The 14656-nt window shown below is 36.6% G+C and overlaps 1 protein-coding gene across 4 annotated transcripts in view; it reads left to right on the top strand.

The window, feature by feature from the left end:
* LOC126272139 (voltage-dependent calcium channel subunit alpha-2/delta-3) overlaps positions 1 to 14656 on the top strand; it is a 686714-nt gene that overhangs the window by 518390 nt on the left and 153668 nt on the right. For all 4 annotated transcript variants that reach the window (XM_049974752.1, XM_049974751.1, XM_049974753.1 and 1 more), the window contains one exon: positions 10138 to 10242. In XM_049974752.1, the coding sequence (XP_049830709.1) occupies positions 10138 to 10242 (105 nt within the window). The remainder of the gene's footprint in view (positions 1 to 10137; positions 10243 to 14656) is intronic.

The following is a 14656-nucleotide window of genomic DNA, read 5'->3' as shown; positions in this document are numbered from 1 at the left end:
TTGTCAAAGGAGATTTGAGTCCATTTAACTTTATAAGTTGTTCAACCCAATGTTAAGATTCTTCTGTTCTGTAATATTCAACCTCATGTAGAATTTTGATTCATTTGGCAATAAAGCGAAGTTATCATATATTTAATTGTGCATTTGGGAATATTACACACACACACACACACACACACACACACACACACACACACACACACACACACACTGTTACACTTTTTTAAGAAAAGCTTTTCTTTCTTAATTTTATAGACCAAATGCTTTTTGTATGAAGGCCACCTGAAAGCAAATTATGCACATAAAATAAAAAAAAAAAAGTAAAAATGTTTTCAGAGTAGATGAAAAACATGAGCCTTTTTAAGGCCCTTCTTAACAATGGACCCCCCCCCCCCTCCTCCCTTTGATAAAATCTTAGCGTCGTAGCTATGGCCTTGGCCCCATTGGCTATCCTCTTCAATATCAACATTTTAAAATTCATTCCCTGTACATTTTCATCTGCACCTGAGATATCAACATCCCTTTTAGTCTCTTGGGTAAGTGGTTTCTGTAATTGTTTGCAGTCGAGTTTTACATCTCCGCATACAAACACACATCTTCCCCCCCCCCCCCCCCCCCCCCCCCCCAAAAACTCCCCTCCACTCCCCAAGGAAAATAAGTGCAGTATCCCCAGTTGTCATAACCCCATCTTTTGAAGATGTAGATTTCTTCAAAAATACTTCAGTTGGAGTTTTACCTTTAATTTTTGTGGGATCAGTTTGATGCAAAGTGTATGTTGCACGCAGAACAGCCCTACCCCATAATGCTATTGGTAGTAGTCAGCAGAACAGAGCCAAGAATGTTCCATCTCATAAAGCATTCTATTTTCCCAGTCAGCAACTCCATTCTGCTGAGGAGTATATGGTGCAGCAATCAGATGTTCCTCTCCAGTTGAGTCAGCAGACTTATGTACATCTTTATTACAGAACCCTTGCCACTGTGTACATGTAATTCTTTCACTGTAACATCAGCCTGAGTCTTTATTATTTTAATCAACAGTGATAATTTTCCTTTACTTTCGTCTTTACAGTACGAAAAATATTTTACTCAAAAACTGGAAAAAACATCTGCATAAACTAACTGTCCAGGTTTAATAGGTTTATGTACTCTTTCAACAAATACCAGGTGATGATGTTTGCCATAGACACATCCCTCACAAAATCTACTATCATTCTTTGGCTCTGTATTATGATCCTTCAAAAACTGGTGCACGTTGTGTTTATTTTTGGTGACCCATTTTCTCATGTCATCTCTGTGAAGTGTCATCAGTTTCAGTAACAGCACAAGACTTTTCTTGATAAACAACCTTCACAGCTAAACAATAAATTTCATTTTAATTACTGGATACAGCAACAGGTGGAATATTGTTTTTGAAAAATACCTATGATACTCCATAATTTTTTATTATTTGATTTATTCCTTTTTGTGCAGCTTTCTTAACAGAAAATAAGTTACAGGATCCATCAGGGCAAAACCAAAAATCTTCAAAATATTGTTCTGTCAATTTCAGTCCATTGACTACATGTACGTCAATTTGACTGATGTAAAATGCTTCAATTTGCATGTAATTCTTGACAATGTCCATCTTCTTTGGAGTTTCAAATAGTTCATATGTAGTGTACCGATCCTGATGAATTGTTATGTGATGTGTCACACCACTGTCAATGTACCCCTCATCACAACCAGCGAATTTAAGTCTACAGAAAAATTGTTGCATCCCACCATTAAAACTTTCTTTGTTTCTAAAGTATCTGTATGACTACAAGTCCCTAATTTTCAACTGATGTTACACTATCTGATAATATAGCACAATCTTCTGTTTTGTCTGTGCTAATACATTAATTTGATTGATGGGCCTTTTTCTTACATTTAAAACAAACCTTAATGTATCTGCTTCAGATTAAGTTTTTTAGTGCCTTTGTTGCTGTTTGACACAGTTGCTGTAGCAATATTTTCATCATCATGATATGTTATTCTCAGTTCCTAATTTAAACACTGCTTTTGTAACTTATTCCATGTCTTTTCTTCAGCAGGCAAATTGTACCATGTATTATAAATGAATCGATCTCCTTGGGAAAAGATTGCATAATCATGCACAGAAAGTCACTATTGTCAGTTGGCTTCTCTAACAATGAAAGTTGATCTCATACTGTATCAAACTCTGCTAAATGGTCTTGTATACCACCACAATGTTATGAAATTTGTGTTGAAGCAGATCAATGTTTTCAGCCGACTGAAAATCATAAATTTTATATAGCTTATCCCAAACCACTTTAACAGTATTGCTCTCCTCAACATGAAGTAAAGGTTTGGTGTCAAGTGATAGAATCACCTATTTCCATGCCTTTCTATTGGCCTTGGTTCATTTAGCAGGATCAGTTTAGTAATATTGTCCACTTTCTTCTGGCTTAATCAGCACACCTTTCTCAATGTCAAAGATTTCATCACACACTAAAATAGTTATCATTATGGCTCTCCAAGCACTCAGTTTTCTTCACCAGTGGGTTTTTCAATTTTCTGTCTTTTGTCAGCCATTGTCTCACTTTTTAGATCTGTGTAACAGAAAGTTATCATTGAAATTGGATAAAATGGCCACAAATCATGAGAACTTTATCAACCACACTCTGCTAGCATGTTGACAAAACATCAAATGCCAGTTTTTGAAACGAAACATTCATTTGAAAACCACAAAAGTACAACAGCATCATTGAATAACAAACGCCATGCATTACTCAAACTAAACCACAAAAACACTGTAATGAAATGTGATAGACAGTTTTCATAGATACTAATACTTTGATTATTTTGAAAGCAATTTTGGAAGGAAGTGGAAATGTCAAATTTTACATTTGAATTAAGAATTAAAGATGTAAATTAATGTCCCCCAGGTACCTTTTTGTAATGCAAAATCGCTGTATTCAGTATAATGTGTGAAATACTTTAGTAGAACTATGAGCCATTGCTATACAGCTATGAGCAGATAAAACACTCCACTCTGAAATTAGTCTTTGATAAAATAGGGTGGATTTGAAGGTGCTGTCAGGCAAACAGCACTTGTCACTACCCTCGAGATTAACACCTGTGTGATCGTAATCACACCAAATGACACAAACAGTGAACACTCATAATTTCAGCTGGAGTGTCAGAGTGCAGTCTCGCATGGCTGTGGCTGTGGCTGCCAGCAGCCCCTCCAGTAGCTGACATCACATCCTACTACTTCATGTCTCATTCTATTCTCTCTGGCTCCACTTTGACCAATTGCACAGATGGCTTCAGCGACATCATTCCATTATTCTGCTCCACTAATCTTTTCGTTTAACAAATTAATTCCATATGTGGTCTATATTTACAGAAATTTAGCATGTTAATCCTTCCTGTGAGCTTGTCTTTATCATCATAGCAACTTTTATTTAACAGAGGTATAAGTATCAATGGGAATACAGAAATTTGGACTTTAATAATATTTCAAATAAAGGAAAGGCAACCCCTCACCTCTAACTGCCTGATTTGTGTCACATAGAAACATGCAACAGCAAACTATTTATACCAGCTTTCAAACTGTTGCTATTTCTCTGGTAGTTATACCAGCTTTCAAACTGTTGCTATTTCTTTGGTAGAAGTACACACACACACACACACACACACACACACACACACACACACACGTCCTCGACCACAGCGAGACTCATTTGGATTTATGTTTGCCCAAAATGTTTGTACTAGGACATGTTTTTCTTTACTCCTGTTCTCAGCACATAACAGATTTTAATATGTCCATTTTTGTTTCTCTTAAGTGAAGCTGCACGATATTAAGCAAATAAAATTTAATACAGTGTCATAGCAGAAATGTTATTTGCATTATCAAGTGCTACTTTCTACTGCTACTTTTTCTTCAGTATCTGGCTCACAGTAAAAGGTTCTGTTAAATATAGACAGCTACCCATCTGTAATTTGACAATTACTTTATTTTAATTCATTGGTCATTCCCTGAGGCAACTTTTCCTCTTCCTTCTTCATTTTAACCCCTTAAATAGACTGTGCAAAGGTGACATATGACTTGATGAATTTGCCTTGTTATCCTCCCAAAATTTCTCCAGGAATTTGCTATGTTTTTACTTCCATCCTTCTGACTATTTCTTACCAGTCTTCTTTTTAAGCGTCTCCACCAGTATGTACAACTTTTTAATCATTCCAAAGGGTGACATCTTATTACAATGTCTTCTGTGGTGTTCATATCATGTAAATCTTCCTTGGTTTCTTCCAGTCAGCCAATTCTTTATCTTCTCTGAGTTAATAATATCGAGTAATCTTTTGGTGGTTCTTTGTTATTGGCCATTCTGTAAATATGATCATAAAATTTCAAGTATCTTGTGTTAGAGATCAAGTGTTCTCCTTTTCATACAGATTTCAGTTTCTTGCCTAAGCCCATATATTTTCCCAGTAATTTTCTGCTTCTGTTTTTCAATTTCTGCATCTTTATAGTACCTCCCAATACCTACTGCTCATTATGTTGCAATTTTGTGGTGTATGATTTTAATTTTTTGTTATAGTGGGTTCACATGCTTCTGAGAGCCTTTGGAAGTTAAATGTCATTTTCTGTATTTGCACTACTGCATATCCCTATTGGAAATAGGATATCTGCAAGATATTTGAAAGATATCCTTATAAAATTTGAAAGAACAAAATGTTGGTGAGACTTTCAGAGGGGGCACGAAACAATACAAGGAAAAAATATTGTAGAATATGAATGGGTAGCTTTTAGAGATGGAAAAGTGAAGGCAACAGAGTATCAAATGGTAAAAAGATGAGGCTTAGTAGAAAGCCTTGGATGCTGCAAGAGATACTGAATTTAACTGATGAAAGGAGAAAACATAAAAATGAAGCAGTTTAAGGGAATACAAATGTCTGAAAAATGAGATTGACAGGAAGTGCAAAACTGCTTATCACCAAAGGCTAGAGGACAAACATAAGGATTGAGAGGCGTATCTCACGAGGGGGCACGATAGATGCCACCTGCAGGAAACTTAGAGGTCTTATTTGGAGAAAAGAGAAACAGCCCTATGTATCTAAAGTATGGAGAGGGCCATACAAGGGAGATGAACTTTAAGGCATTGTATAAATGGAAGAGGACATAGATGAAGATGAGATGGGAGACATGTTACTGCCAGAAGAATTTGACAGAGCACTGAATGATCTATTTCGAAAGAAGGCCCCGGGAGTCCGCTACATTCCATCAGAGCTACTGATAGCCTTGGGAGAGACAGTCATGACAAAACTCTTCCATCTGGTGTGGAAAATGTATGAGACAGGTGAAATACCCTCACACATCCATAAGCATGAAATAACTCCAATTTCAAAGAAAGCAGGTGCTTACAGTCGTGAATATTACCAAACTGTCAGTTTAATAAGTCATGGGTGCAAAGTACTAACACAAATTAGTTACAGAAGAATGGAAAAACTGATAGATGCTGACCTCAGGGAAGATCAGTGTGTTTTCCAGAGAAATGAATCAATAGTGCCTTATGTCTCATCTTAAGACATGTATTAAGGAAAGACAAACCTACTTGTAAGCATTTGTAGACTTAGAGAAGGCTTTTGACAATGTTGATGAAATACTCTCTTTGAAATTATGTAAGTAGCAGGAGTAAAATACAAAGAGCAAAAGGCTATTTACAATTTGTACAGAAACTAGTTGGCCATTATAAGAGTTGAGGGGCATGAAAGAGAATCAGTGGTTGAGGAGGAGTGAGACTGGGTTGTAGCCATTATTGTTTGGATATTGAGAAAGCATTAAATGAAACCAAAGAAAAATTTGGATTAGGGATAAAAGTTCAGTGAGGAGAAATAAAAATGTTGAGGAGGTTTGCCAATAACATTGTAATTCTGTCAAAGACAGCAAAGGACTGGGAAGAGCAGTTGAATGGAATGGAAAGTGGCTTGAAAGGGAGATATAAGATGAATATTGACAAAAGCAAAACAAGGATACTGAAATGTAGTTGAATGAACTCAGGTGATGTTGAAGGAATTGATTAGGAAATGAGGCACTAAGAGTCATAGATGAGTTTTGTTATTTCGGTTGGGTAGCAAAATAACTGATGATGGCTGAAGTAGAGAGGATAAAAAATGTGTTTCTGAAGAAGAGAAATTTAGCAACATGGAATCTAGATTTAAGTGGTAGTAAGTGTTTTCTGGATGTATTTGTCTGGAGTGAAACCCTGTATGGAAGTGTAACACAGTTCAGACAAAAACAGAATACAGGCTTTTGAAATGTGGTGCTACAGAAAAATACTGAAGATTATAGATCATGTAACTAATGAGGAGGTTCTGAACAGAAATGGAGAGAAAAGAAATCTGTGGCACAGTTTTGCTAAAAGAAGGGGATTAGTTGATGGGACACATTCTGAGCCACCAAGGATACACTGATTTAGTATTGGAAGGAAATGTGTGTGTGTGTGTGTGTGTGTGTGTGTGTGTGAGAGAGAGAGAGAGAGAGAGAGAGAGAGAGAGGGAGAGTTCAGGTGAAGACAACAACAATAACAACAAAATTGTTCAATATCCCATTTTCAGTGAAACTTTTCTTCTGTTCTGATGCTGATTTGCCATGTAATGAGCTTTCAAGTAAGATATCTGGTGGCCTGTTTTTGGCACCATCTTGTGTAGTTTTTCTATCACATATTTAGTTTCTTCTTTAGTCTTAGTGATAACTGGTAAATTGTCAGTGAAGTTTAAGTATTTAATATTGATTTTTTTTATCTGGAACTCATGTACCTTTGATGTATTTTTTCCTTTCTCTTATGGCTTTGTCTGGAACTAAGGTAAAAAGCAGTGGAGAAAGGCTGTCTTCTTCATGAACATCTGTGCACATCTCATAAGGCTGAAAGATTTCATGAAATGATTTTACTTATAATGTTGTATCGTAAGAGCATGACAGATTAGTTCACTGAGAATCCTGTGCATTATGAGCTTTTCAAGTGTGATGAAAACATTTTTTCTGTTGAGAGAATCGTAGGCCTTTTTGAAGTCCGCCAAGGGGAGGGATAGTTGGGATGGTTTATCAATAAAACCATTATATTACCTGCAGGTCACATATCTGTTCTGCACATGAGCAACCTCTCCTGGATCCTGCTTAGTAATCGCTACTGAGATCTCATTTTTTTTTTTTTTTTTTTTTTTTTTTTTTTTTTTTTTTTTTTTTTTTTTCAAGTGGTTTAAGATTGCTTTAGAAAGAATTGGATGTACGGACAATAAAAGAGTATACCTTTTTCCTGCAGTGTATCAGTGCACATTTCCAACTCTGTGGAATCACTTCAGTTCCTCAGCAGTAATGCCATCTTTTCCAGCAGCTTTATTGTTTTAAATTTATTTTATGATACCTTTTGTTTGCATTATTGTCAGAGGTTTTGTATTCATAACTGGGAAAGGCTCATGTTGGAAGGCAATTTTTCTTTTAACGGTTCATAATTGGGTAAGCTTGGAAGAAGTCAGCCAGTTTTGTGCAGTTCCCTTTAGTGTTCATCTTTAATGTTTTCTCAATACTAACATAGTTCGGTGTCTATTAAAGAGAGAGGTTCTCCTAAAATGTATTATAAAATAAATTATCAATTCATATTTTTGAGGAGATCTTATTCTTTATGTATAAAGGCTTTGTATAAAAAGCAATGAGTCACATTTTCATCTAATAAAGTTGTTCATACCATTATAATTATGCCAGAAGGATTCAGTGGAGAAGAAGATCACATTTAAAACACACTTAGTGCCATTACCCTACAACTTTCTGTGTGTTACATATTGTACTTTTGGTGTACACATCTACAGTCTTGATATAAATTTATAACTTTAAAAATGAAATGTTATATTGAGAAGCACTACACCATTAAATTCTGAGTGAGACTCAGAATATCAGCTATGGAAACATTGGTGATGATCCAGCAAGTATTCAGCAGTGGAAGCCTATCTAAATCTGTTGTTTTGAGATGGAACAAGTGCTTCGAAGATGATCAAGAGAGTGTGGAAGATAGTCCCCCTGTAGGTCTCCTGCCTTGAGGACTCTGTACATGTGTCAAACTCGGACTGACAGTTAAGTGTTCAAATTTTGATTAAAACAACAGTCTAGATCACAATGAAATATTTTTACTATTATTGGTTTCGTCTTATGTTAAAGTCATCCTCATATTTTTAGGGCTCCTGTGGCTGGTGCTGGTGGATCCATGGTTCTCCACGTGACACAACAATCATACACTGTACATGCAGTGTACAATCATGGTATCACTTAGAGAACTGAGGAGCCACCAGCACCAGCCATAGGGGCCCAAAAAGTATCTGAGGATGGCTTTAACAAAAGCCAAAACCGATAATAATAAACAAACGTTATTGCAAGCTCACCTGTGGTTTTAGTCAAAGTTAGCACCAGATCGCAGCACTCCATAAAGTGTAGTCTAAATTTGTGAAGTGTTCAAATGATCACAAATGGTGTAGGAATTGGTAAAAAGATTCTGCACACCGTAATTACCCAGATTTTGTAGATGAGAAAAATCTGCTGAACTCATCCCAAAAGTTTTGACTCATGGCCAAAGGTAAAACAATGTGCATATTTGCCAAGATCTTTTACAACACATTCAAATATACCACATTTTTTTGTATAATGTGATAACTACCAATGAAATGTGCATTTTTGAGTATGACCCCAAGACAAATGCTGAAGTGCCAAATGACAAAATGGTTCGAATGAATGCGTCAGATGCCAAAATTGTATTCATTATCTTTTTTGACACAATTTGCAGCTGAGGTACAGACCACATCGGTGGTGCTAAAAAGACGGAAGGGGATAGTCAGCCAAGTGAGGCTGGGTGCCACTGCCAACTGGAAGCTGCATCACAACAGTGCACAGAGCCACACCTGCTTTGTTGTCAGCAACAGCCTGGCCCAGAGCTACATCACAACAGTTTCCTAGCTCACCTACAGTTCCAGTGTGGCCCCGGTCGACTTCCCCTGTTCTGAGTGGAAACAGCTTTCAAAGGACAGTGTCCTGAGGCTTTCCTGTGGTCAAAGCACTTAGACATTCTGCTTGAAGGAGTTTCATGAAAAGGAGATCCAAGGTGCTCCCAAGTGTGGAAAACTTGTTGGCAGAAATGTGTTGGTTCACATGTGTCATTTATTGGCATCAACAGTGTGTCATCCCTCGTTCTATGTGATATTATAGAGAGAGATTTTTTTTCCACTCTGGACAAGTACACAGGGTCTGGTGGTAAGGAAACTTATATCTTTGCTGTTCAAATACAGCTAATGAACATTTTGTTTCACCAGTGGTATTTGAACCAGGTTGAGCAACATCATACATATGCACACTGTAACCTCTGCAGCTGAGCCAGTACTCAAGATTTTGCATTTATCATGAACATTAGTCTGTAATTATTAATTTTTTACAAAATTCAGTCTACTTTTAAAAGCTCTTGAAATGCTATATTCCTTAGTACATAAAAAGCCAGCCATGTTTCTTGTTGACATTGCATATCTTTGTTATTTTCAGACACCAACCAGTTGTCTCATTGGTATTAATACTGCTGCTGTTTTTGCTGCCATAATTAATTTAATATTATTAGTTATTTGGTTTTGCTAAGTAAAATTTGAATTACAATCAGTTTTATGCTTCATGCTTCCATCAAAATTAATTATTAAATGTGTAATACATATTGGGAATTATACTTTATTTCCAGGGTGGTGTCTGTAATAACTTCTATCCCACTTTATGTATGTGTTAACAGCAAATTAAAATTCAAATTATTATTTGCTTTAACTTTTGAAATGTTTGAATAACTGTGAGATTTTGTAACTATTTTGCTGCTTTGAAAAGGAATTAAGTATTAACCTGTGTTATAATTTTCTTTTATTTTCCCTGTAATGTGTGTTTCAGGCACATTTTTCTTCTGTGAGTATAAACATTGTTTTCATGATTTTTTTCTCTAACATATTTTGGTACAGTAATGTTAAAAGTCTGCAATTTTCAAAAGGAAATTATGATCACATGTTTATAACATTGTAAATAGATAGAGCTACTTTCTTGATATTAGAACTAAATGAGCTATTGTACTTTCATGACAGGAAACAGTTTCAACAACGATTTGGAGTGACGCTGGCATTTGTGGCAACTCGCAGTGGCTTGACTCGGTGGGATGATATTGTGGGACCTCAAGATTCTCCACAACCGTAAGTCATGATGTCAATCTTCTAGTGTGCTGTCAAGTTATTTGTAAACACCTCTTCAAAATTCTATCACACAGTATAAAAATATTTCTGGAGGTATCATTTTGGGTAGCTAGTCCAAATGATTTCTCACTAATTCACTACCTTATGTCACAGCATCCATGAAATCATTATGTCTCCTTGCCTGCGATAAAACAGGTTCAAATCATACAGCTTAATACAGAATTTAGTTAACTTTCATTGATTTATTCACAATGTTCCAAGCCCAAGTACCATAAAATAGAGCCCTCTGCACTGTATAATGAAGTATGAAGTGTGTAAATGAAAAGATTTTGCTATTATAAATTGTCTGTCCATTACTTTATCTATCATCTGTGTTACTTCACTTGCATTGTATTGCACTGTACTTTATATATCCTTAAAATAGCTTAACAAACATCTTCAGTTGCAAAAAGGTACTAATGTTATAAAATCTGCCGGTCTGGAAAAAGAGCTCTACTGTTGTCCTTTGTCGAAAGACATTTCTACAGATGTGAGTGAGTAAGGTGGTGCAGTAGTAAAGGCTCGACTCATGTTTGGCAGGATGGCAGTTTGATATGCTGTCCTGTCTTTCAATGTATGACTCCTGTCATTTTCCTAAACTGCTTAAGGACAATGCAAGGATGTTTTGTTTGAAAAAGAACATTCCCAATGTCCTTCCTCATTTATACCCAATAGGAGCTATTGCTCCATCTCTAATGAGCTTGTAGTCGACGTGACGTTAAACCCTCATCTTACTTTCTTCTTTCCAGATATGTTATGCAAAACAAACGTCTTGTGGAAGTCACAGAAACTGGACAAATACACTTAGAGCGATGCAAGTTAGTGTCACATTACTGTAGATATAACATAAGGCAGTTACAGAGGGTACCAAAATGAAATAGTGGAAGTAACTGAGAACCCATTGTACTTCAAGATTCAAGACATCCCGAGCCTGTATAGTACTAATGGAGGGCACTGGGAGTTTCTAATGTCCAGTAAGAAGAGAAGTAAATAACTTGACAGTGATTGAAAATCTAATTTCTAAATCTAACTGTCTTTAATGAAATAGACAAGAGCTCTATAATAAAAGGGTTGTCTGACCATTTTGGTCAATGGCAGTAATTAATTATACACTTCAATTCAGTTTAGCCAAGAAGGGAAAAGTACAGTTTCATAAAATCGTAAATATCACACAGATATTGTGTAGCCACAGCCTACGAGATTGTGTTCAGAATTATGTTTCAGTACTCAGTGGCGTGTGCACTGTGATTTCCTGGCCATTGACAGCTGTGTTCAACCAGGGCTAGAAGCCAGAACCTTCCCTTTTGAGGAGGCAGTTATCTTGCAGACAGTCATCCAGGCGCAATTCATGACCCATTCTTGCAGATTCAATACTGCTAACACTTCTCTACTACACAGAAGATCTCCTGCCTACCTAGCAGAACCAGCTCCCTGGAAAAAAGGATGTCTTGAATAAAAGCCTTAGTAACATACTAGGGGACTGTTTTAAGACTGTATTTTTCTCTCTGTTCTGGAGAGTGTGCTGGAAAGTAGGACAGAAGTAGGGGCAAAATTTAAGTTTTGACAAAGAGTAATGATTAATGCTTCGTTATCTGAGTCAGAAGGAGCCGTGACCACAAAAGGCAACGTTCCGGGTTCGAGTCCTTGTCCAGCACAGACAGTTTCAAAACGGCACACATTCTACTGTGGAGGGAAGTATTCATTCTGAAAATTAACATGTGCACAACAAGCAATTCTCCGAAGTTTTAAACCATGTCATCAAAAAAGTGAAATCCAGAAAGCCTACAAAATTCCATCAACACAGCAAAGACATTTTGCATCATTATTAGTCATGAAACGAATAAGTTTGGTAACAACAATTATGGTCACCGCCCCGACAATAGTTGCGAGATAGGTGGTATTACATTCAAATCATTGGATATTAAATTTGGGTAAACCTTCCTAACAACAGCTGAAACAACAGTAAGAGAAAGTGTGTAAACAAAAACAGATCCATATTATTTACTTATACATGTTTTGCATATCGTATAAAACATTCTTGGACTCCTTGACATGTTAGCTCAGGGTAAAACCTTGAACTTCTGATGATTACCTCCATCGTCTTCATCAGGAGCAGCTGACTCTCAAAACTGCTGCTGTGGTGACCTTGTATATCCCAAAGATGGCTTCTGATTGGTTGATAATTATGTCATGGGGGGGACAGATGGTGTCAACATCTGTGCTTGTGACACCACTGCTCCCATTGTATTGTCAACATTGCAATGAATATCTCTGGCCCTTTGTCACAGTTGAAGATTTTTCACACATTCTTGTTTCTACAGCCTCTTTAATCACAGAATCCCAGTATATGGGAGCCTAGAACAAACGTTTTGTTTCCTCAAACATTATTTTGTGTTTGATTGTGCTCAGCAACAGCAGATATCTCCAGTTCTCAGACTTTAATATGTTGTTAATGTTCTGCAAGGTGGACGGAGATGGTGTGGATCGACTGATCGATGGAATTGCCACTACACTCACAAGGGATGTTCTAAATCTCGGAGATCCTAACGCCAAGACTGTCCTTAATAGGGCATAGTACCTCCTTTGTCTTCTTAGGAAGTCGGAAAATAGATCTTCACAGGACTTTGTCTATTTTCTTGGATGTAGATTAGATTAGATTAGATTAGATTAGATTAATACTTGTTCCATAGATCATGAATACGACACTTCGTAATGATGTGGCACGTGTCAGGTTAATGAAAGATGTCTGTACAAGATATTACATTACACAAAATATTGCATGACACTAATGCTTAAGTTAGTTTTTTTTCCCTCCCTTAATTTATATCTAAAAATTCAGCCAATGAGTAGAAGGAGTTGTTATCTAGAAATTCTTTTAATTTATTTTTAAATGTTTGTTGACTATCTGTCAGGCTTTTGATGCTATTTGGTAGGTGACCAAAGACTTTTGTGGCAGCGTAATTTACCCCCTTCTCTGCCAAAGTCAGATTTAACCCTGCATAGTGAAGATCATCCTTTCTCCTGGTGTTATAGCTATGCACACTCCTATTACTTTTGAACTGGACTGGATTATTAACAACAAATTTCATAAGTGAATATACATACTGTGAGGTTACTGTGAGGATTCCTAGATTCTTAAATAGATGTCTGCAAGATGACCGTGGGTGGGCTCCAGCAATTATTCTGATTACACGTTTTTGAGCAATGAATACTTTTCTACTCAACGATGAATTACCCCAGAATATGATACCATACGAAAGCAGTGAATGAAAATAGGCATAGTAAGCTAATTTACTGAGATTCTTATCACCAAAATATACAATAACCCTAATAGCATACGTAGCCGAACTCAGACGTTGCAGCAGACCATCAATGTGTTGCTTCCAGTTTAACCTCTCATCAATGGACACACCTAAAAATTTTGAAAATTCTACCTTAGCTACAGACTTCTGTTCAAAGTCTATATTTATTACTGGAGTTGTGCCATTTACTGTACGGAGCTGTATATACTGTGTTTTATCAAAATTTAAAGAGAGTCCGTTTGTTGAGAACCATTTAATAATTTTGTGAAAAACATCATTTACAATTACATCACTTAGTTCTTGGTTTTTGGATCTTATTACTATACTTGTATCATCAGCAAAAAGAACTAACTTTGTATCTTCATCAACATGGAATGGTACGTCATTAATGTATATCAAGGACAGTAAAGGACCTAAGACCGAACCGTGTGGGACCCCGTGCTTGATGGCCCCCCAGTTTGAGGAATCAGCTGTTGTATTAACATTACATGAACCACTTATTTCAACTTTCTGCATTCTTCCAGTTAAGTATGAATTAAACCATTTGTGCACTGCCCCCCTCATACCATAATGATTTAGATTATCTAAAAGCATTCCATGATTTACACAGTCAAAGGCCTTTGAGAGATCACAAAAAAATATTAATGGGTGATGTCCGGTTATTCAGAGCATTTAATATTTGATCAGTGAAAGCGTATATAGCATTTTCTGTTGAAAAGCCTTTCTGAAAACCAAACTGACATTTTGTTAGTACTTTATTTTTACATATATGGGAGGCTACTCTTGAATACATTCCTTTCTCAAACATTTTTGATAGAGCTGTCAGAAGAGAGATTGGGCGATAGTTGTTGACATCCGACGTATCCCCCTTTTTATGCAATGGTTTTACAATGGCATATTTCAGTCTATCGGGGAAAACACCCTGCTCCAAAGAGGTATTACATACGTGGCTGAGAATCCTACTTATCTGTGGGGAACAAGCTTTAAATATCTTGCTGGAAATGCCATCAATTCCGTAAGAGCTTTTACTTTTCGGTGAGTTTATTATTTTACTGATTTCAGAGGGAGAGGTT

Source organism: Schistocerca gregaria, chromosome 5 (genome assembly GCF_023897955.1).
Source record: "Schistocerca gregaria isolate iqSchGreg1 chromosome 5, iqSchGreg1.2, whole genome shotgun sequence".
In the NCBI taxonomy this organism is placed as follows: domain Eukaryota; kingdom Metazoa; phylum Arthropoda; class Insecta; order Orthoptera; family Acrididae; genus Schistocerca; species Schistocerca gregaria.
The sequence above is the reverse complement of the archived record's forward strand: the minus strand, read 5'-3'. Positions and strand labels throughout refer to the sequence as shown.